This window comes from Euprymna scolopes, chromosome 20 (genome assembly GCF_053919585.1).
Source record: "Euprymna scolopes isolate OS-2025 chromosome 20, ASM5391958v1, whole genome shotgun sequence".
NCBI lineage: Eukaryota > Metazoa > Mollusca > Cephalopoda > Sepiida > Sepiolidae > Euprymna > Euprymna scolopes.
In genome coordinates, this window is record NC_136501.1 from 38,128,292 (window position 1) to 38,151,912 (window position 23,621).

Sequence of the window (23,621 nt, forward strand, 5' to 3'; positions counted from 1 at the left end):
GATTGAAAAGTGGGCGATTATTTAGTGAAAATTGATTTTTGCCAGAAAAAAACTTGAATTATATCAATTCATTTGAATATGTTTAACGTATAGAATTAAGTCAGCCGGATTTTGAAGTTTAGAACTAAATAATATTGCATCTGAATAATCGATATTTGATTCTGACTAACAATTTCTTCCTTTTTATTCTAGTGCTGTGTTCTTTGCATGCATATTATGCATGTTATGTATTTTCCTTTATTCACATGATTTGGACTAGTGTTCTCACTTTGAATGTTATTTTCACAACGTTTTAGCCAATGTAGTTTCATCAGGTGTATCTTGTCAAACTCAGGAATCGTTCTGTCAAACTCGGGAATCAGCATGGAATTTATTTAATCCACTAGTTGGGTGGTAGCATCTCATTCCATCAGCCATAAACAACTAAAAACCCTAAGTAATTTACAATTATATTCTGAGTACCACTCGCACTGAGAATTGAACCTTCAACCTTCAGAAGAGTATCATTTACAACTGAATTTTACCAAGTACTTTATCCATTATACTACAGGTTCTTTATTTGTGAAAACAGCACTCAAGATGAAAACAGTAGTCCAAATAATACGAATTATAATCCCTCATATATAAAAATTCAGAAACATAATATTTCCTTTTAGTTTCTCTAAAATAATATTTATTACAGCCTGGAGGATTGGTAAAAGGGAAACATTTTTGCTAATGCAATAAAAAGAAAAATTAGCTTACATCATTAATTACATCATTAATAAAAAAAAATATACCAATATTTGGGAAATAAACAATTATCTCTCCAAGCAAAGCTGGGCAGAGGTAGTTAGTATAATATATTAGTAACAGTTTTTTTTTTGTGGGGTGTAACCTAAAAGTGATTTATTTTTAAGATGTTATATGATTCTGGCTTATCTTTCAGCCTTTTTGAAAATGATACCCTGTAAAGAAAAAATGGGATGAACACTTATATAAAAAGTAGGTGGGATAATTATGATAAATGAAATAAATAATAAAGCATACTTTATTTGAAATAACAAAAACGTAAATGTGACTTTAAATACCACATCTAGCAAAAAATAAATAAATAAAATAAATAAAATGAACAGACAAATGTGATAAAAATGATATTAAAGAGAAAATTTGCATTCTTTGCTATTTTTTTCTCCTGGTAGTTCAAGTAACATTTTCAAATGAACATTAATTTTAGAGAAATCATAGAAAATGCGGCTCTGCATTATTTAAAAACAACTTATTGCATGAACTCATTATACAGGGTGTTCCAGAAGTCTTGAGCACATTTCAAATCCTCATATCTACTTAACTATGAATGGTACTAAGATGAAAGTGGTGTCATTTTAAAGCTAAACGCATAAAGTTTTTTGTAAGGCTATTGATGGGAGGCCACCATACTAGAGCCTCAGGGTCAGAAAATTTCGAGATATTCAATGTCAAAATGTGCCCAAGACTTTTGGAACACTCTGAATGTAATGTTTTTTTTTTATGGAAAAAAAAAATCCTAAAAGCATATCATGTTTCTGAAGATTTGAGATGAGGATTGATCATTTATATTATTATTTGTATTATTCAAACTACTGTTCTCATCTTGAGTTTTATTCTCACAACATTTCAGTTGATGTAAAGTCCTACCTTCTTCAGGTGTACCCTCCCGAACTCAAGAATCTTTCTGTCAAATTCAGGAATCTGTGCAGAATTTCGAACAGAACACTTTATTTAATCCAAATCCACGGGATTCAGATGCTTACGTTCCATCATCCATGACCATGAATGTCTTGAGAAATTCGCAATTGTATTCTTCATATTGCCTGCACTGAGGATTGAACCTTCAACCTTCAGGAGAATGTCACTTAGAACTGAATTTTACTTAGTACTTTATCCATTACTTCACAGGTCCTTGTTGTTACGCCATGTGTTCTTGCATTCAAAATTCTATACAGATTCCTGAGTTCGACAGGATACACCTGAAGACGATCGGAGGTTACATCAGCTGAAACGTTGTGAAAATAACACGCAAGATGAGAACAGTAGTCCAAAAAATTGAAATAATAAAAATACAAGAAAGCAAAAACAAAACCAAACAGTACATTATATAGCAAGGTAAATTTGGAATCTGAAACACTGATAAAAAACATTTTGTCATGTTAGATTTCTAAGATGGCCGATATAAACAAGTCTAGCAAGATGCAAACAGCACATTTTGAGTAAACCATCCAAGCAACAAATCCTTATTTTCAAAAAGATATTTTACACCTGGAGCGTGTTTAATAGTTGCCAACCAGGATAGCGGCGAGACTCCCCATGTGTATCTACAAAGAGCGACTCCAAAGACTAAATCTGTTCTCACTTAAGCAGCGGAGGATAGAAAAGGGCGTGATTCTAGTGTACAAAAGACATTCAAATCAACCTTTCGAAGAGTTTTTTCACTCTAGTTTAAAATCGCAGTCTCTATAGATATCCGCAACAGATGGATCACTGTTGATTTTACCGTAAAGAATCAACGGATTCAATGTTATAACTAAAACATAAGATAAAACAATACTTGTCTGATACCTAAATGTTTTGGTTTCGATTCTAGATGATGGCACTCAAATTGTATTGCTTTTAAAAACTTGAAATCACTACGATATATTGGATACACTATAATAATAGAGAATTTGTTTTATAATAATAATAATAATAAATACGAAATCTGCATAAATTAAAATATCATATTTAAGCATATTTTACAATCAGACAACGCTGGGTAATGTGCAAGATTTTTTTTTCCCTAAAAAAAGGGAAGGAGTTATCACATTTTGTGGAATATTATGAACAGAGTACACTTAAATTTTTTTTTATTTTCTAAAAAAGGGAAGGAGTTATCACTTTTTGTGAAATATTATGAACAGAATTAACTTAAAAACTTTTTTTTTTATTTTCTAAAAAAGGGAAGGAGTTATCACTTTTTGTGAAATATTATGAACAGAGTTAACTTAAAAATGTTTTTTTTTTATTTTCTAAAAAGGGAAGGAGGAGTTATCACTTTTTGTGAAATATTACGAACAGAGTTCACTTAAAATTTTTTTTTATTTTCTAAAAAAGGGAAAGAGTTATCACTTTTTGTTGAATATTATGAACAGAGTTAACTTAAAAAATTTTTTTTTATTTTTTAAAAAAAGGGAAGGAGTTATCACTTTTTGTGAAATATTACGAACAGAGTTAACTTAAAAATTTTTTTTTTTTTCTAAAAAAGGGAAGGAGTTATCATTTTTTGTTGAATATTATGAACAGAGTTAACTTAAAAAATTTTTTTTTATTTTCTAAAAAAGGGAAGGAGTTATCACTTTTTGTTGAATTTTATGAACAGAGTTAACTTAAAAAAATTTTTTTTTCTAAAAAAAGGGAAGGAGTTATCACTTTTTATGGAATATTATGAACAGAGTTAACTTAAAATTTTATTTTTTATTCCATTTTCACCCCAAACAAAGCACAATGCCACTTTGATGTAGGGGGATGCTATCGGGGACATAAGTTGCAGGGATACTATATAGGGAGTTGAGAAGCAAGATGTCTGTTCACATTACACTTGAACTTCTGTATGTCAGTAGAGTTGGTAAAGCAGGAACATGGAAGAGACTGCCAGAGACTAGCAGTTCTGGGGAAGAAACTATTGGAGTAGAAAGCTTTCTTATATCTAGGGATCTCTACTGTGTAGGAGTGGGATTTTCCTGTTTATCTGGTTTGTTGGGGGTATTTACGTCGAGGGGGTACAAGGGCTTGTAGTTCGTCAAAGCATCCACCATTAAAATACTTGTAGAACAGGCAAAGGGATGCAACATTTCGTTGATGGGACAGAGGTTGAAGCTTGGATGACAGTTCAGGACCTATCAGGTTGACGACTCTTTTGAACCCTGTTCAGAAGTGAGAGACTAGTAGTAGGTGCTCCCGCCCAAATGTGACAACTGCACTCCATACATGGGCGAATGATGACCTTGGAGAGGTACAGGATACTTTCAGGCGTAAGTAACGTTCTAGCATAGTAGAGAGAGCCTACCTTCCTTGCAGCAGCCCTGGTAATGCTCTCAATGTATCTGTTCCAACTTATATTTTCTTCCTTTGCGTTATGTTCTGTTTATATTGGTCATGTTTTTCAGCATTTAACATTCAATACAAACTTGCTATAACTTATAGTTTTTTTTTTAGATTAAATGTAATGGTTTCTACAATAAAATATTGTTTTGACAGTGCGTAGCATCATTGTTTAAGATTCCTCTAGCAAACTATGTTTTTTAGGATAATATCAAGCAATTTGAATGTGTTTTTGGGTATGTTGGATTGATATTTGGTGAAGGAAAACAAAAAAACAAACAAGGATTAATCACAAGCAAACTTTGAACCATAAACACATAACTAACTATCAAAAAAAATCCCCAAAATTGAGTGACAAAGCGTATCGTCCGAGACAAACCACTTCCTCCTAAGGAAGTGTACCTTGAATGTATGGCCCCACTATATTATGTTCCAGGCAGTTACCACTCTATTATGTTTCCCGTTATATTGACATATAGAAAAATAAAATGTGATTAAAAAGCAGTACAAACCTGACCTTGTACATGACGTCCGTTTCTAGGAAAGGGATTATTAAAAATAAATAAATAAAAAATAATGGCCGCTTCTGCTATTTATGGACTGGTGGTCACGTGAGGTAATGAGAGTTGGGTGAAATATGCAAATGAGATGCAGTCGGTTTTTCAAATAAAAAGCCTGTTTCAGAGAGGGACCATGTGTCTCTTTGGTAGAAGTAAGTTCTGACAGATGTGCGCTGGGTTTTGATACCGAGAATTGCAAGAAGGAGAGCATAATGGTTGGAATTCTTTCTTTGGACTTTACTTTCTAATCTATATATATATAAAAGTGAAAGTGTGTGTGTGTACATTTCCCTACCAAATAACTCTGTCAATTTTCGGTCTACAGACTCAAAATTTGAAATAAAGAGTATTGAGATTTGAAAAAATCTTTCTAGTCAGTTTTCGGCCAGAAATTTGGCTGTCAAGGGGTCAAAGTCCAATGATTTGACCTTTGAAAACTCTACCAAACTCCTCCGCCAATTTTTAGTCTAAACACTTGAAATTGTAAATGTAGGTTACTTGGACATGGATCAAACTTTTAAATTTGATTTGAGCTCAAAAAAATAAATGTTAAGGGGTCAAAATTGGGGTCAAAGTTAAAAAAGTTTGACCTCTGCGATCTGTACGAAATTACTCATCCAATTTCTGGTCTAAGCATTTGAAATTTTGCATAAATGGTATTCAAAGATAGGGCAAGCTTTTTAATCGGTTTGGGTCGAAAATTTGAGCTGCCTAGGAGTCAAAATTCAAAAGATTTGACCTTTGCGGTGTCTAACAAACTACTCAGTCAATTTTGGGTCTAAATATTTGAAATTTATACATAACAGGTATTAAAACATGCAGCAAGCATTTTAATCAGTTTTTGGGGCGAAAATTTGTCTGCCAAAAAGGTCAAAGTTGAAAGAGTTGACCTTTGCATATTCTACCAAATTCCCCCGCCAATTTTGGGTCTAAAGACTTGAAATTTTAGATGTAGGTAACTTGGACATGGGTAAAACTTTGTATTTTGATTTGAGACCAAATAAATGTTAAGGGGTCAAAATTGGGGTCAAAGTTTAAAAAATTGACCTCTGCGGTCTCTAGGAAATTACTCAGACAAATTTTGGTCTAAACATCAGAAATCTTACATAAAGTGTATCCACACGTTGGGCAAGTTATGAACAGTACATAGGGGCCGAGCAAAGCCGGGCTGAACTGCTAGTATGATCAATATATTTAACTGCAAAATAGTTGAAGAAGTTATAACAGTAACAGATCTATGTTTTATTAGCTTATCTTTGAAAGAGGCATGACCGAAATGATTGACAATATGAAGATATGTAATGTTGAACACGTTTACACACAGGACCCACACTTTGTATGCAATCTACGTTGCAAAGGAACATAAGACAAGTAATAACGCGACTCCTTTTTTTTTGTAGCAATGACATTTATTTCCTCATTCTTCCACCACGCATGACTTCTCATTACAGCTGTGATATCACCCACATCTCTAACGTGATCGTCTTCTCTAACATGATCTCTCTCCTTTTCATAGTTTTTTCTTTTTCCTTGCCGTGACGTCATTTCGCACACAGCTTGGTATTTTCATCCACGCTCTGTTACAGATATTAGAAAGGTTGACCAGACATGTCCCCCAACTATGGAGACTGTTCTTAGGGGCGTTAAGAAATGAATCGAATAGTAATAAATATCATTACGTTTATTTTGCTTATTATTTTCTTGGTACTTGCAGAATTTGATAGGAACTGTTTTTTATGCTTATTTTTGTATTTCGATATAAACGAAATATGGCAGCTCAAACTAAAATATTTGATTTGATTTTTTTGGACAAAATGAATTTTCTAAATATATATTTACGTTAAATAAACATTCACTTGAATATTTTAAAAGAAGAAAACATTCCAAGATGTTTATAAAATAAGAATGCTAAATTTTTACTAAAAAAAACAAAACAAAACAAATGAATACTTTTGAACAAGTATACATTTTCTTTGATAAATATGTACATTAAAAAAACATTAATTTGAGTATTTGTAAAAGGGAAAACATTCCATGACATTTAATTAATTTATTTTATATTTATATATAAAAAATTATTGCCACTATTAATTAATGTTATTACTATCGGAATTAATAGCAATCAGTAGCTATTTCTCACCACAATTCGTTTTCTTCACATACTGCAGAATACGAGCTATCATTCATATTATTTGTATTATTCGGACTACTGTTCTCATCTTTAGTGTCATTTTCACAACGTTTCGGTCGATGTAACCTCTGACCTTCTTCAGGTGTATCTTGTCGAACTTGGGAATATTTCTGTCAAACTCGGAAATTTGAATGGAATTTAAACCAGAACTTTTTATTTACTTCATGGGAGTAGCATGTTCTTGTTTCGTCAGCCATGGCTGGATAGTGGTCTTAAGTAATTTGCAATTGTATTTTTCAGTTCAAGTTCGACAGAAACATTCCTGAGTTCAACAAGGTGCATCTGAAGAAGGTCGAAGGTTACATCGACCGAAACGCTGTGAAAATGACACTAAAGATGAGGATAGTAGTCCGAAGATTTTAAACAATACGAATAACCAATCCTTATCTCAAAAATTCAGAAACGTACGATCTATCATGTTCCTGGATTTTTTAGATGCGGGTTGATAACGTGTATTATTTTGATTGTTTGGACTACTGTTCTCATCTTGGTTGTTATTCTCACAACGTTTTGGCCGATGTCTTCATGCGTACGTTAACAATGGCTCTTATTGGTCAATGTTTCGTTCTTTTTTCCAACAAACCATTGTCGTTAAAATGCAAAATGTGTGATGTATTTCTGAAATAATACCTATTATCAATCAAAAACATTATATCAAATCGGTATGAACTCGAATTAATATGAAAATGGAAACTACTTGATACTTACTCCATTTCATAAACGCAAAAATCTATTTTGAATTCTAACGATTTATGGTTAGTCGGAAAAAAAAGAACCAAATATTCTTTCCACCATTCACTAATAAAAGCTATAGTTAAGATATATCTGAAGAAAGTCGAAGGTTACATCAGTCGAAACATTATGAGAATAAAAACGATAAGAACAGTAGTCCAAACAATCTAAATAATACATGAAATCTGTCATGTTGTAATTATCTCCAAGTCTTTGTGTCTCTCACTACTTTGTGTGACGGGCATGCGCAGAAGCACTCAAGAATTGTATGTCAGTGTCGAGCCCACCTACAGCGAAACAGAGAACAGTAGTCCAAACAATCTAAGCAAAACATAAAATCTATCATGGACATCAAAACTTCTTATGTTCAGATCATACTTTTTATAGTTTTAAAGTTATTAATATCCATATTCCTGTGTCCCATCTTATGAACAGATGTGTATTAAAAAAAAAAAATGGGTTACATTAACACAGAAAAAGCAGCTTATCATTTAAATAGATTATTTGGTTGTTTTGCTATGGCATCTTTTTTTTTTTTTTTTTTTTTTTTTACATTTTCACCCCAAACAAGGCAAATTGCCACTTTGGTGTAAGGGGCTACTATCAGGGGCAACACTACTGGGGTACTATGTAGGAATTTGGGCAGCAAGGTGTTGGTTCACGTTACACTTGAACTTCTGCACGTCAGTACTGTTGGGGAAGCAGGGACCTGGAATGGAATTCCAGAGTCTAGCGGTTCTGGGGAAGAAACTATTGGAGTAAAAAGATCTTTTACATCTAGGGATCTCTACAGTGTGGGGGTGGGATTTAGCAGCCTGTCGGGTTTGTCGAGGGTGCTCACGTCGTGGGGGCACAAGTGATTGCAGTTCGTCAGAGCATTCACCACTAAAATACTTGTAGAAAAGGCAGAGGGATGCAACATTTCGTCGATGGGACAGAGGCTGAAGCTTAGATGCCAGTTCAGGGCCTATCAGGTTTGCGACTCTCTTTTGAACCTTGTCAAGGAGCGAGAGACTAGTAGCAGATGCACCAGCCCAGATGTGGCAGCAATACTCCATACATGGGCGAATGGTGGCCTTATAGAGGTACAGGATACTTTCGGGTGTTAGTAGTTTTCTAGCACAGTAGAGAGACCCCACCTTTCTTGCAGCGGCCCTTGCAATGCCTTCAATGTAATTGTTCCAACTCATGTTTCCTGTGAACGTTAGGCCAAGGAGTTTGAAAGATGGACTCTCAGATAAAGAGTCGTTGGCCATTGCTATGGGTGGTAGAACCCGTTTCTAATTATTTTATTCTGAATCTAGTTATTTTTGGAAACGATTTCATTTTTCTAATTCTTAATATCTTCAAATATTTATTCATGATGTGAATGTGATTGGTTTGGATTAGGGTTAGGATAACCTCTACAGGGATTCATGGTTTATTTAACGAATAAACTACTAAGTAAAATCTGGTTCTAAGTGACACTCTTTGGGGGTTGAAGGTTCAATACTCAGTACAGACGAAATTAATTTCAAATTAACATTTCGACACGGCCATGGCTGATGATATGAGAGCACGCTACTCTGTGGATTAAGTGAAGGTTTCTGTTCCAAATTCTGTACAAATTCATGAGTTTGGCAGAAATATTCTTGAGTTTGACAAGATATACTTAAAGACGGTCGAAGGTTAGATTGGCTGAAATGTTTTAAAAAATAACATCCAAAATGAGAACAGTAGTTCGAATAATACAAATTATCAATTCTAATCTAAAAAATTTAGAAAATTAAGAAAAATCAAATCACTCTATTTTGAATCTCAGTGAGATTACATTTATTAGATAGATCAACACCCAACATGTCAGATCTCGGGGAAGAGAGCCGTGAGCTAAAATAATAGTTTTTTCTTAAACAAAAAAAGGCTCATTTAACTCTAAAGTATGATCTAAAGTTGTTAGTGCTCATACTGATGTTGAGTTTAACAGAACTGAGAGGAAAAAGATAACGAAATACCAAGATCTTATGTACGACATGAAAAGAAACTGGAATCTTAGGAAGACCTCTATAATTCGAGTAATTATAGAAGCAACTGAACTCATAAAAAAGAATTTAAAAACTATCTGACAAATATACTCGGTGAACTTAGTGCAAGAGAGATACAAACAATTGCACTTAAAGGGATAGTTAGAGTCTTAAAAAGATCTTTGAGTGTCTGAAATAGCAGATGAGTATCTGGCATTTGGTAGCATGCCCCATCCTCAGCTAGAACAAAATAATAATAAACTTGATCTAAAATCGAACAAAGAAAAACATAACTTTTTTAAAAATGTGCATGTGTGACCGAATTTCTAATATGAGATGTGTAAGTAACCAGAAAAGCATACACAAAAGCATAAACCAATCAATTATTGATCTCATATGTATAGAAAGAATGGTTGATGGATGTGACGATATATGTTCCTGTTCCTTTAATCAGTTGACTAAACAAAGTAGTTGCTTCACAAGGGAACAAAAAAAATATTGTTATCACACATGGTAGTACGACTGCGACAACCATCAAGTCAACCAAACAACAACCATAACCTGAATGCTATTGATATGACTGGACATGATGCCAAACATTTCCATTGTCATGACCTGACAGTCCTGAACAATTCCATCGACATGACACGGCATTATCCCGAACAACTCCATTAACATGATCCTGAACAACTCCATCGACACGACCCTGAACAACTCCATCGACACGACCCTGAACAACTCCATCGACACGACCCTGAACAACTCCATCGACACGACCCTGAACAACTCTATCGACACGACCCTGAACAACTCCATCGACACGACCCTGAACAACTCCATTAACATGATCCTGAACAACCCCATTAACACGATCCTGAACAACTCCATTAACATGATCCTGAACAACTCCATCGACACGACCCTGAACAACTCCATTAACATGATCCTGAACAACCCCATTAACACGATCCTGAACAACTCCATTAACATGATCCTGAACAACTCCATCGACACGACCCTGAACAACTCCATTAACATGATCCTGAACAACCCCATTAACACGACCCTGAACAACTCCATTAACATGATCCCGAATAACTCCATTAACATGATCCTGAACAACTCCATCGACACGACCCTGAACAACTCCATCGACACGACCCTGAACAACTCCATCGACACGACCCTGAGCAACTCCATTAACATGATCCTGAACAACTCCATTAACATGATCCTGAACAACTTCATCGACACGACCCAACACGATGTGAACAATTTTGTCAATACAATCCAACACACTACGAGAGCAACCTCAGCGGTCGTCTTTTCTAGCCCTTGGACGATCTAATTTTCACCATAGGTGGGCCTGACTAAAACACTGACACACAATTCTTGATCACTTCGGCGCATGCCTGTCACACAAAGTAGCGAGAAACACAAAGTCTTAGATATAGATATTATTCTCATAACATTTCAGCCGATGTAACTTTTGACCTTCTTGAGATATATCTTGTTAAACTTAGGAATCTATACAGAATTTTGAATAGAAACCTTCAATTAATCCATGGGGGTAGCATGCTCTCATACCGTCAACCATGATTGCGTAGAAATCTTAATTTGTAATTAGTATCGCCTGTACTGAGGATTGAACCTTCAACCTCCAGAAGAGTGTCACTTGGAACCAAATGTTACTTAGTATCTTATTTGTTAAACCATAGTTATGTAGAGGTTATCCTAACCCTAATCCAAACCAATCACATTCACATCATGAATAAATATTTGAAGATATTAAGAATTAGAAAAATGAAATCGTTTCCAAAAATAACTAGATTCAGCATTAAATAATTAGGAACGGGTTAAGATGCCATAGCAAAACGACCAAATAATCTATTTAAATGATAAGCTGCTTTTTCTGTGTTAATGTAATCCTTTTTTTTCTTCTTTTACACATCTGTTCATAAGATGCGACACAAGAATGTGGATATTAATAACTTTTCTTCCCCTAAAAAATGTTAAGATCTGAACACAAGTAGGTTCGGTATAATTTTGATGAGACGTACATTAGTTGCTTTAATCTCCTTGTTTGTAATATAATATCAGCTGTGAAACAATGAATTAGGCACATGTGGTTGTGTTTAGGAGATGGCATTGCTTATCCTGCTAAAATTGAGTGTTTGTTCACATTAGTTCATAATTCAAACATCTAAAATATTTAGAGTCATCATGTTAAAAAGAGAAAAGAACAACTTAGCTATCTAAATGAATTTTATATATAAAAAAAAATAGTGCAAACAGAAATTATCATTACATTATTACATTTTTTTTGCTTGTTTACAAAGGAATCACCACTTATCAAGGCCCAGAGGGCACTCGAGGATAAGGGTTAAGGAGTGTACAGTAGGGAAAGGGACAATATTATATTAATCGTTAGAAGTGTAAATTTGGTAAATTGGATTACTTAAGGGGAACGGCTCATCAAGAACTTGTTTATGTTGGACTTGAAGACGACCATATTGTAGTCAGCTGGAAAGCAGGCAAACAGAAGACAGTTCCACAGCTGTGCAGTTCCAAGAAAGAAACTTTGTTCATGGAATCTACGTTTAGGTTTAGGCACAGATAAAGAGTTGAGGAAACTATTGATAGTGTTTTCAGCTAGACGAGTGTTTCTTGTGAATATTTGGTGAAAGAGGGACCATAGATTGGAGCTCAGACGAGCACTAGCCATGAAAATAATGATAAAGCAGAGACAGGCTTGCAACATTTCTTCTGTGAGAAAGAGGTTGCAAGGAAGAGAAAAAGGCACTCCCCACTAGGCTACGAAGTCTATTTTGAACTCTGTCAAGGCAGGATAAGTCCTTTCTAGCAGCTCTTGCTCGGATGTGGCAACAATAATCCATCCTTGACATACCTGGCTCTAGAGAATTGCATCAGTAGGTAGATATCTACTGGATCGATAGAAGGATCCCACCATTTTTCCAGCGACTTTGGCAATGGATTTGATGTATGTGTTGCATTTCAGGTCAGGAGTAAAGGTCAAGTCCATAAGCTTGTCAAAACATGGAGCCTCCCCAAGACGAGAGCTATTCATTTCATTTGATGAAAGATGGGAATCGGAACGCTGATTACATTTAAAAAAAAAAAAAAAATTAAATTCCTAGTATAGATATCTCCTTGCAAAGATTAATATCAAGATATAATGATACTAAATCTAGCATCCTTATTCCAAATTTGATGAAAACCTCATTACATGATTTCGAAAATGTTTAAAATTTTAGCTTGATACGATCTTCAAAAGAAATTGATATTCAGAGGATCTTGCTTGCTGATATCCAATGAGAATTTTTATTAGCTCTTGAAATTATTTTCATAGTAAAAATTAGATGATTTTTTTTGTTTTTCTTAACTGTACATGAACAGGGCATCTGCAGTAACTCAAGGAACACAATTAGAATCAGTTCCTATTTACTTGTCTAATCACGAGGGCAGACTTAGACACAAGGTTGTTCTAGTTTGAAAGTTTGTTTCAATAAAATTGTGTGATCATTTCTGTCCACGGTTTTTCTAATTAACTTAAACAGTTTGTAGCATGTGCTCATCTCCATAACACGCCTTCTTCCAACTCAACCTACCGTTCTCTCCATGGTCCCTTTTATATGCCTGATATTGTCTCATTTGCATAAAAATGGTGAGTCTGTGTTACTTATGCGTGATCGTCAAGCAAAAAAGCAACTGTGAGTCACCATTTTTTTTTCTTGTGAAGCAACCAAACCGTACACCTGCTACTCATGTAAGTTACAATTTTCCCTAGAAATGCTTTTTAAAGTGGGGAGGATCCAGCTACCTCCAAAAAGGCACTCTGGATTGGGACAAAAATAAAAATATCATCCTAGATGGATTTCTCTTTCTGACTGAAGACAGAAAAGATGAATAAACTTTGGTAGTAATTTGTAGCAGTCGAAACTTGCTACAATCACAAGCAGAAGCTAATACTCGCGGCTCGAGATTTGAAATTCATTTTCTGCCTGGCTTGTCCAATCACAAGCCAGCTCTCAATCACGTGACTGAGTACATAAAAGATGAAATCACAAACCTTCTTCCTCTTTCTCTGCTCTGCCCAACAGTACACATCGCTGGGGATTTTGGCTCCCGGCCAAAGTGAGTATAACAAGTCAACATGGCTCTCTTTAAACTCCTTATTTATTTCCACATGCGGTATCAACACAAACTTTATGCTATAGAACTACTTTCATCGACACACACACACACACACACACACACACACACACACACACACACACACACACACACACACACACACACACACACTACAACACGCAAAACACATTGAATACCTTTCTCTTTCTTTCTCCTGACTAATATCTAATCTTCGTCTCCACATCAGGAACTCTTTTCACGACTACTATAAATACAATTGTGCACGAAAACTGAACTCCCTTACTAACCCGTTTCTCTTGTGTACATGCTACTAATGAAGATAACAAATAAAGTTGTTTATTAAATGTTAAAATGAGACTTCTTTTCGTTGTCTTCGTTATTAACTAAAAATTCAATATTTGTGAAAACATACAAAAAAAGAAAGAAAATTGTTTTAAAAGACCCATCATTATTTACTATATGTTTTTTTTATGGAATACGTTTTGATTAAATAAGAATAATTTCATTCTTTAAAAAATTTCAAATGCTTTAGCAAAAAAGTTTACCTGTTGATTAGAATTTTTTTTTATTAGATATCAATTAATGTTTTGTAGTAAAAGTATAATCATTTCTTTTTTTTTAAGTCTACTAACATGGGTGCCCGGCGTTGCCCGGGTGTTTGGAGGTGTATGCTGAGCAAAAAACAAAAAACAAAAACGAAAAACGGTCAATTCTTTAAACTTTGACCCTTATTATGACCCACTTAATATTTATTGTTTTGGGCTCAAATCAAGTTATTAAGTTAGATCCATGTCCAAGGAACCTATATCTAAAATTTCAATTGTTTATATTCAAAATTGGCGGAGGAGTTTGGTAGAGTTCTCAAAGGTGAAGTCGTTGAACTTTGACCCCTTAACAGCCAAATATCTGGCCGAAAACCGATCACATAGATTTTCCCAAATCTCAGTCCCCTGTATATCAAATTTCGAGTCTGTAGACTAAAAATTGACAGAGTTATTGCGTAGGGAAATGTACACAGACAGACACAGAGACACGTTCACTTTTACAGATATATAGACTTAAACAAGGGAGCTAACTCTGACCGCCTATAGCATCTCAAGGGAAGTAATTGAGATTAGTTCAATATCTGTACAAAAAAAAAAAAAATCAAAGACTAGGGAGAATTTGTTTCTTTTTTTTTTCGATTCAATGTAATAGTTCTAGTTTTATTCTTCAAAATATGAAAAAACATGCTTTGGTAGAAAGTTTACTTGTTGATTGGAATTGAAGGAGGTGAAATAAATAAAAAGGGTAAAAATGAGGATGTGGGGCTCACCTAATCTACGGGAGGGTTTATCTGCTTTCTTACATGCATGTGACTTGGAATGCTTTCTCAGCGATGAGTTGCAGTCCTTGTCTACCTCTTCTAAGGAAGAGATAGAATGTGGCTTGCTTCTGCCGCAGCCCATTGTCCCTTTTAACAACATTGAGATGTTCTTCTTCAATGACGTTATTCTGAAAAAAACAAAAAACAATGAAAGATAATTTAATAAAATGAATTGCAACAAAACATAAAATAGTTATATATTAATACGATATTTTGTGTATGTTATTTTGTGTGTCACGCTTACATCTTATTTCTTTTGAGTGACTGTCATTTAATTGTTATGACCTTCCATTTCTTGTAATAAATAATTTTACTAAGAATTCTTCATAAGTTTTGGTTTCGGTTTTGATCATAGCTGAAGGAACTTAAGTTACATACATACATACATACATACATATATCTATCTATCTATATATATATATATATATATATTTCTTTTCTTCATAAGTTTTGGTTTCGGTTTTGATCTGAAGGAACTTAAGTTATACACACACACACACACACACACATACATATATATATATATATATATATATATATATATATTTCTTCATAAGTTTTGGTTTTGGTTTCGATTCAAGCTGATGCACCCAAATCATATGGATATATTTTTTATTTTTGAAATCAAAACTTTATAATATATAAGAATCGATAGAAAATTGACTATAGTAATATATACGAAATCTGCATGAATGAAACTATCATATTTAAGCGTATTTTATAACCGGATTATGCTGGGTGTCCATGCTATCTTAGATAAATACTTTTGCAGTTTTAACAAGAGCGCTACAATAATATCAGGGCGTCTCCATTAACGCCGAACATCCACAGAATGCCAACATCTATATATTACTTATGAAAGGGTCTGCTGTGGAATTTCCACAGGTCCCACTAGTAAATATAAATGTTATAACTAAGAAAGGATTACACAGAAACAAGGCAGTTCTTAGGCTGCAAGAATGACGTCAAGAACTTTTTCAGCAAAAAAAAAGCCAGTTAATTAAAAAAAAATAAGTAGAAAGACAAAAATTCAAAGTAAATCTTTCTAGTTACAGGTTAAATAGTAGTAGTAATATTATAAGTAAACATTTTGGCGATTGTTAAAATAATCAAAAGAAACAAAAAACGTGAAAGAAGCAAATAGTAAACAAATAACTGTTAAATAGAAGTTAAGAAAAATATATTAAAAAAAAAGTTGAAAAGATTTTTTCACTCGGTAATGAACTTTGAAACATTGTCAGTGAAAGAAATACAATCGCCAAAAGATAAGTTACCACTTTGAAAAATCACTCGCAAATGCGACTGTTCCACTCATAATGTACAACCCTGTGTCTTATTTTTTGCCAACTAAATTGAATGGAATTCTTTATTTATAGAACTAAACATTTATTTTGTGATTTAATTTACATAAATGCTGTAGGTGTGTACACACACGTATAGATACATTAGCTGATCACACTGAAAACGGAATCATTTTTTTTTCCTTACGGACATTAACAAATATTAGAGAGTGATTAAATCAATAATGGGAATGGGAGAGAAAATCAGAGCTAAGAGAGAGCAAGATTGGTAATTTATTCAATTAATTATATATTATGGCTGAATAGAATTTGAACATTTTTTAAATAATTCAATGCTATAATTAAGGTATATTTTAGCATATAGTTTATTTAGCAATTGTGTTCTCACAAGATAATCCAAGTATTTAAAAAATTATATACATAGTACAGGTACTAATTTGAAAGCTAGACACAAGAACTATAAATTATCTTTCAAAATACGAAAGCTGACGTATCATTATTCAAATATATATAATCTGTAAATAAGAACAAAATGGTACCTGTACTGAAATAGATCACCTTGAGGAAGCTTCAACCTCCACACCAAATAACTCTGTTTTCTTTGTCTTGATGAAAAATTAGCTATTATTACGTTTTCTGATACAGATAAACTACTGAATCAAAGAGATGAAATAGGTATCAGCTGTGAACATTTCAGATAGTTCACCCTGGATAAATATAGTAACAATCTACTATGTTAACCGTAACATTATATGATGAAACAATAAACCTATTTTCTGCTATTACACAACAATTAATACAACACCTGTCACAATTTTAATTCAATTAAGTATTAAGCTAATTAATATGCAATTTAAATATATTAACAGTATTTAATGGTAGCGTTGTTGTGGAATATAGTAAGTCAACTTATAAATTATAGTTAATAATTAAACTAATAAATAAAATATGCATAATGAATTGCTAATTGAATAAATAGTATATTAATATTAGTATAATATTAGTATATTAATTGAATAAATAGTATATTAATACAAATAGAAATATAATATATAATACAAATATAATACATTATATCCACTATTTTAATATGCTGGTATGTATGAATGAATAATCTTGAGAATTTCAATGCTATTTTATCGTACAATGTAACTTGTTTAGTTTTTATGTTAATTCGTATACTTGCATAATTGTGGTATGTTTGTGCGAATAGGCTCTTAAATCCATGTAATTGCTATATCCTATTTTTATAAAATTTTGTTTATTATGATTTTGTTATATAATTTCATGATTTTATGATAAGTTTTAATAGGAATTTTTTAACATCGTTACTTTTTAAAATTCTTATGAGATCAACAGTAAATAAGTGGTTGGAATAGAAATTTATCTATTAAACCCAAGTTAAATACAGTAAATAGAAAGAATCCAACTAAGTAAATAAATGATTGAAATAACTGTGCAATTTAAGATATGAAAGTTGAATTTCAGTACCTTTCTGATTATTTTAATATAATAATTCAGAAGTATAATTGCTAGTGTTACAATATTTTTTTACTATAATGGGGTAGTAATTTAAATTGCTGCCCACATCAGCAATATTTGGCACAAGGCTGGGAAAGTGGGGATCTAAAGCAGCCTGCTTTAGATCCCCACTTTCCCAATTGCAAAAATTGCCTGAGTAACCCCGTCGGCATTCCCCGGTTGGGGCGCCTCAGGCGACAAGCAATAAACTTGCCCCACCAGAAGCCTGGTAGCAAGGCCTGGGAGGGTGGACCTCGTGGGTATTACACAGGTGGTGTACCTCAGTCTGACAAGTGCTGAGCCAATTCCCGGCCCCTCACCTGTCAGGCTGAGTGTCAAGAACAGATCCTCGATGAGTACTCTACCTTGTCTCTCTGCAGCTGAAGCCGCTAGGAGACACATCCCATCATAAAGAACTATGATGGGGTATGATCTCGCACAGTCGGGAGATTCTATTTATAAACGATGCTGCTAGGAACTGACGAATCAAATTAATTCATGTCCTGCTACCAACCAATCAGAAGCCAGAATTGCTTCATAAATATTAAACCTTTCTGTAGCAATTTTGCATATGTTTTCTTCTTCGTGTCAACACGGGAAGAATCTTTTGCTTTGTGGATTCCAACTCAAGAACTGTCTACTGCAAACCAGTCACCTCCCAGGACTTGTGTAGAACAATGAACCATCGGAAACTGTTCTGAAACTAAACATGACTTACACTTCTAGAGCTAGTGTAGCAAGTGTAGGTGTGTATGTTATTGCGAACTGCAGTCTATGTATGTAAATATTTACTATATGGCGGTATGCATATGCATGTAGTTTTAAATATGTCTAGCCAACGAAAGTGTATGTTAATCTACGTTGTGCTTCTGTATTGTGTCAAGGCTTAAGGAGTAGTGAAAGTAAGAAGGTTTTTTTGTAGGTGTGTGTGTGAGTAAATGGATTCTGTTTATGTATACATATGATTGACAACTATGATTCTCCAATGTGTAAGTGTGTTTATATGTGTGTGTGTGTCTGCTTACGTACGTGTCTTTGTGTTTATGTGTGTATGTGTGTGCATGCATATGTGTACGTGTGTGTGTGTGTGTGTGTACGTGTGTGTATTCCAGTTTTGAAGTCTTAACCTGATATGCAGACAGACGCTCTTTATTTCTTTATAGATTATCTGATCTGATGTAGAGAGATACTTCAGCTAGTTAATAGCGAAACACTGACACTTGATCTGTTCCGGTTCAAAATGCAATCCATTGTAACAATTAAATAATTATAAACGTACACAGGTTTCTAGTGAAAGAAATCCAAAGAAAATGTTTTTTTTTTCTTGGGATCTGAAGAATCATGAGAAATAATGGCAGAAGTTGTCATGGAAACAGAGCCTAGTATGTGTCCTTCGGGAAGGAATCAACAGCATGATAAGGATAAAGATCAAAGGAATGAGGAAGGAGGGGGAGGAAGAGAAATTGGGTGAGTGATGAAACAGAAAAAAAAATTAAATGGAGAAAGGAAATAAGGATGCATATTTTTGCAACTTTGCGATTCAATCTTTAAGTTTAACTGATAGAAATACTATTTCAATCTTAATCATGACAAACTGACCAATGGGTTGATTGAGAAAGCAAGAAGGAAATAGTATACAAGGAATAAGGAAAGGAAAAGTATACAGATATGAAATATATATATATATATATATATATATATATATATATATATATATATATAGAGAGAGAGAGAGAGAGAGAGAGAGAGAGATAGATAGATAGATAGATAGATAGAGAGAGAGAGAGAGAGATAGATAGATAGATAGAGAGAGAGAGAGAGAGAGAGAGAGAGAGAGAGTCGAGCAAAACAAAGTGGTTTAAAGAAAGAAAAAAAGAGAGAGAATGAGAGAAAAGTATAAGATATAAAGAAGAAAATATACAAAGAGTAAAAAAAGGAAATGAGATAGAAATAGAATGCCGTTTAAAGAAAGAAATTATATATATATATATATATATATATATATATATATATATATATATATATATATATATATATATAAAGATATATAAGGTACTTTGTATGTGTGTGTGTGAGGTTGTTCCCTATAGACTCTGAAATGGGAGCTGATTCTGAAATTTCACACAAATGTACTTTATGTGTCTGGCACTGTTCTAAGATGGGTTTTGTGTTGGAATGCCCCTGATAAGTATCAAAACTCGATGATTGAAAACATCTGATTAAAGAAAAACAGTCTAATTTTGACCAAAGTTAACACTCTAAAACAGCCTAACATCACAAGTGTATTTTAAAAGCTTTATTGCCATACAAGCTTGGTAGGGAAATGTACACACACACACACACACACACACACACACACACACACACACACACACACACACACACACACACAGACAGACAGACAGACAGACAGACAGACAATTTCACTTTTATAGATATAATAGATATACATATGGCATTTGCATATGAAGGGAGTGACGGCTATAACAGGGTTCGCACAGGCTGTCTTTGAATTTTGGACTTTTACCTTAAAAAGGCCTTATTTCTATTATTACCTTGAAAAATCCTTGAAAATACGGAAATGTCTTGAAAATGTCCTGAAAAGACCTTGAAAATCGTATTCTTTATGTTCAGTAAAATTTGTGTTGCAATATTAAAAATAAAATCAAAATAAATACTATAAAATTATTTTTTAAGTATTAATAAAATACCATCAAAATATTTTTAAATATCTATCTATATATCTATAAAAGTGAAAGTGTCTGTGTGTGTGTGTGTGTGTGTGTGTGTGTGTGTCTGTGTGTGTGTACATTTCCCTACGCAATAACTCTGTCAATTTTAAGTCTACAAACTTGAAATTTGATATACAGGGTATGGAGATTTTGGAAAATCTTTGCAATCCGTTTTCGGCCAGAAATTTGGCTGTTAAGGGGTCAAAGTTCAACTATTTGACCTTTGAGAACTTTACCAAACTCCTCTGCCAATTTTGGGTATAAACAATTAAGATTTTAGATATAGGTTCCTTGGACATGGATCTAACTTAATAACTTGATTTGAGCCCAAAACAATAAATGTTAAGGGGTCATAATAGGGGTCAAAGTTTTAAAAAAATTTGACCTCCGCGGTCTCTACCAAATTACTCAGACAATTTCTGGTCTAAACATTTGATTTTACATAAAGGGTATTCAGAGATAGGGCAAGCCTTTTAATCGGTTTGGCTACCAATATATAAATGTATGTATGTATGTTTGCATGTCTGCCTAAAACTTTCGATAGAGGCGACGGATTTTCACAATCGCTTTGAAGCTCGACCCTTCAGACGACGAATACCAAAAAAATGGCTAAAAACATTAATTTCTTCACCCTCAACTGGGCACTTTTCTACAGGAAGGGGTCGCTTTTTCCACCGATATTTTCGAAAGTTATCCCCTCTTTTCGATTGTCTAGCCTTAATTTAAACCTACACCACCTCTGGTTTTGTGGTGGTCTTAACAGAAAAGACGTCATGTTTTTTTCTTGTTCTTTTCCTTATTCATGGTACGGGTTCGAGCCTGCCTTCCTACTATCACTTTTTTTTTGCTCAACACCCACCTCCAAACACCCGGGCAACGCCGGACACCCATGCTAGTATATCTATAAAAATGAAATTGTCTGTGTGTGTGTGTGTGTGTGTGTGTGTGTACATTTCCCTACCAAACTACTCTGTCAATTTTCAGTCTACAGACTCGAGATTTGACATAAGGGGTATGGAGATTTGGGAAAATCTTTTTAATCGGTTTTTAACTAGAAATTTGGCTTTCAAAGAGGTCAAAGTTCAACGATTTGACCTTCGAAAACTCTACCAAACTCCTCCACTAATTTTAGGTCTAAACACTTGAAATTTCAGATGTATGTTACTTGGACATGGATCAAACTTTTTAATTCGATTTGAGCACATAACAATAAATGTTAAGGGTCAAAATTGGGGTCAAAGTTTTTAAAAATTTGATCTCTGCGGTCTCTACCGAATGACTCAGCCAATTTATGGTCTAAAGATTTAAAATTTTACATAAAGTGTATTCAGACATAAGGCAAGCTTTATAATCAGTTTTTGTCCGACAATTTTGTTGCCAAGGGGTTAAAGTTTAAAAGATTTGACCATTGTGGTCTCTAGCAAACTATTCAGCCACTTTTGGGTCTAAACATTTGAAATTTTACATAAAAGGTATCTAGACATGCAGCAATCATTTTAATCAGTTTTTGAGCAAAAATTTGCTACCAAAATAAATTTGGTCAAAGTTGAAAGAGTTGACTTTTGCAGACTTTACCAAATTCCTCTGCCAATTTTGGGTTAAAATACTTTAAATTTTAGATGTAGGTTACATGGGGATGAGTCAAACTTTTTAATATATGTATATATATATATATATACATATGCACATAAAGTTATGAACAGTACATAGGGCCCAAGCAAAGCCGGGCTGAACTGCTAGTTGAAAATAAAATCAAAATACATTATTTTAAAATTGTATAATATTTTTTGTGGTTACAAGAGTTATATCCCTTTATCACAAAACTACCCAATGTTTTCCATATAATAACATTGGATAGTTTCGTGGTAAAGGGACGTAACTCTTGTATCCTCAATACTGGAAATTCAAAATTTAGAAGTAAAATAGACACAGCGTAGACCAATCTACAGTGAGAAAAATATCATTTAATCGCACTTGGTTAGTCAAATATAAGTGGGTCAGAGAATATAAATATGATTGTCGACAGGCATATTGTTTTGTATGTAAATGAAAATAACTTTTCCTGTTGTCAATTATTAAGTTTTTTGGTTTATTATATCAATGTTTATATACCAAATTTTGTTTTGAAAACTTGAAGTTTCGTCTCAGGAAGCCTTGAAAAACTTTGAAAAGCCTTGAAAAGTTCTTGAAAATGGATATTGAAAATCTGCACGGACCCTGTAAGAAGAGTGAATTGGAGTGAACAGGCGTTCAGTTTTTGATAGCTGAGACAGATAGAACAGACGTTGAGAATTACAGTTGAAATTAAGTGGAGTTGGTATAAATTGCACTGTTTGTGAGAAGGAGTTCTAATAGAATTATTATCGTTTTTTTAGACAAAGTATTAGAGAGAGAGAGAGAGAGAGAGAGAGAGAGAGAGAGAGAGAGGGGGGGGGGAGAAAGAGAGAAAGAGTAATCAAAAATAGAAAAAATAAGTTTTGCACAAGAATGACCTCAAGGTTAAAGTTTAAGGCCACGACCAAACGTCATGCTGAGATTACATGAATAAATAAATGATTAAATGACTAACTTGGCTAGAAGGTTTTTAAACTTACTCAATGTGTGTTATGGATAATCACCATATTAAAAGAAAATATTCCAGTATGCTCGTATTAGGATGGCCATGTAGCATAAAGCAATGCAGACACCTAGTTAGATGGCCTTGTGCCGGACTTAGTCGAAAAAGTACGTGCATGCAATGTAAAAAACAAAACAAAAAAAAAACTCTGACTATTGGGGATTAACTGAATAAATAAACAACAAAAAACCCAACTACTTTCTTTTTAAAAAGGTCAAGTGTCACATGGTTCCAAAGAAAACATTGCCTACGAAAGAGATTTGAAAAGCAGCTGAATCCAGTTTGCTGTGATAGAGAGATGAGGATACATTTTGTTTTTTTCTGGCACAC

At 33.7% G+C, this 23,621-nt stretch overlaps 1 protein-coding gene across 5 annotated transcripts in view; it reads right to left on the reverse strand.

Annotated features, from left to right (window-relative positions):
• The window catches only part of LOC145241395 (uncharacterized), a 585,324-nt gene that overhangs the window by 49,165 nt on the left and 512,538 nt on the right, over window positions 1-23,621 (reverse strand). For 3 of the 5 annotated variants that reach the window (XM_080104321.1, XM_080104320.1, XM_080104322.1), the window contains one exon: window positions 15,070-15,248. In XM_080104321.1, coding sequence (XP_079960447.1) covers window positions 15,070-15,220 — 151 coding nt within the window. In that variant the 5' untranslated portion in view covers window positions 15,221-15,248. The remainder of the gene's footprint in view (window positions 1-15,069; window positions 15,249-23,621) is intronic. The other 2 variants (XM_080104324.1, XM_080104323.1) reach the window with 1 other exon arrangement.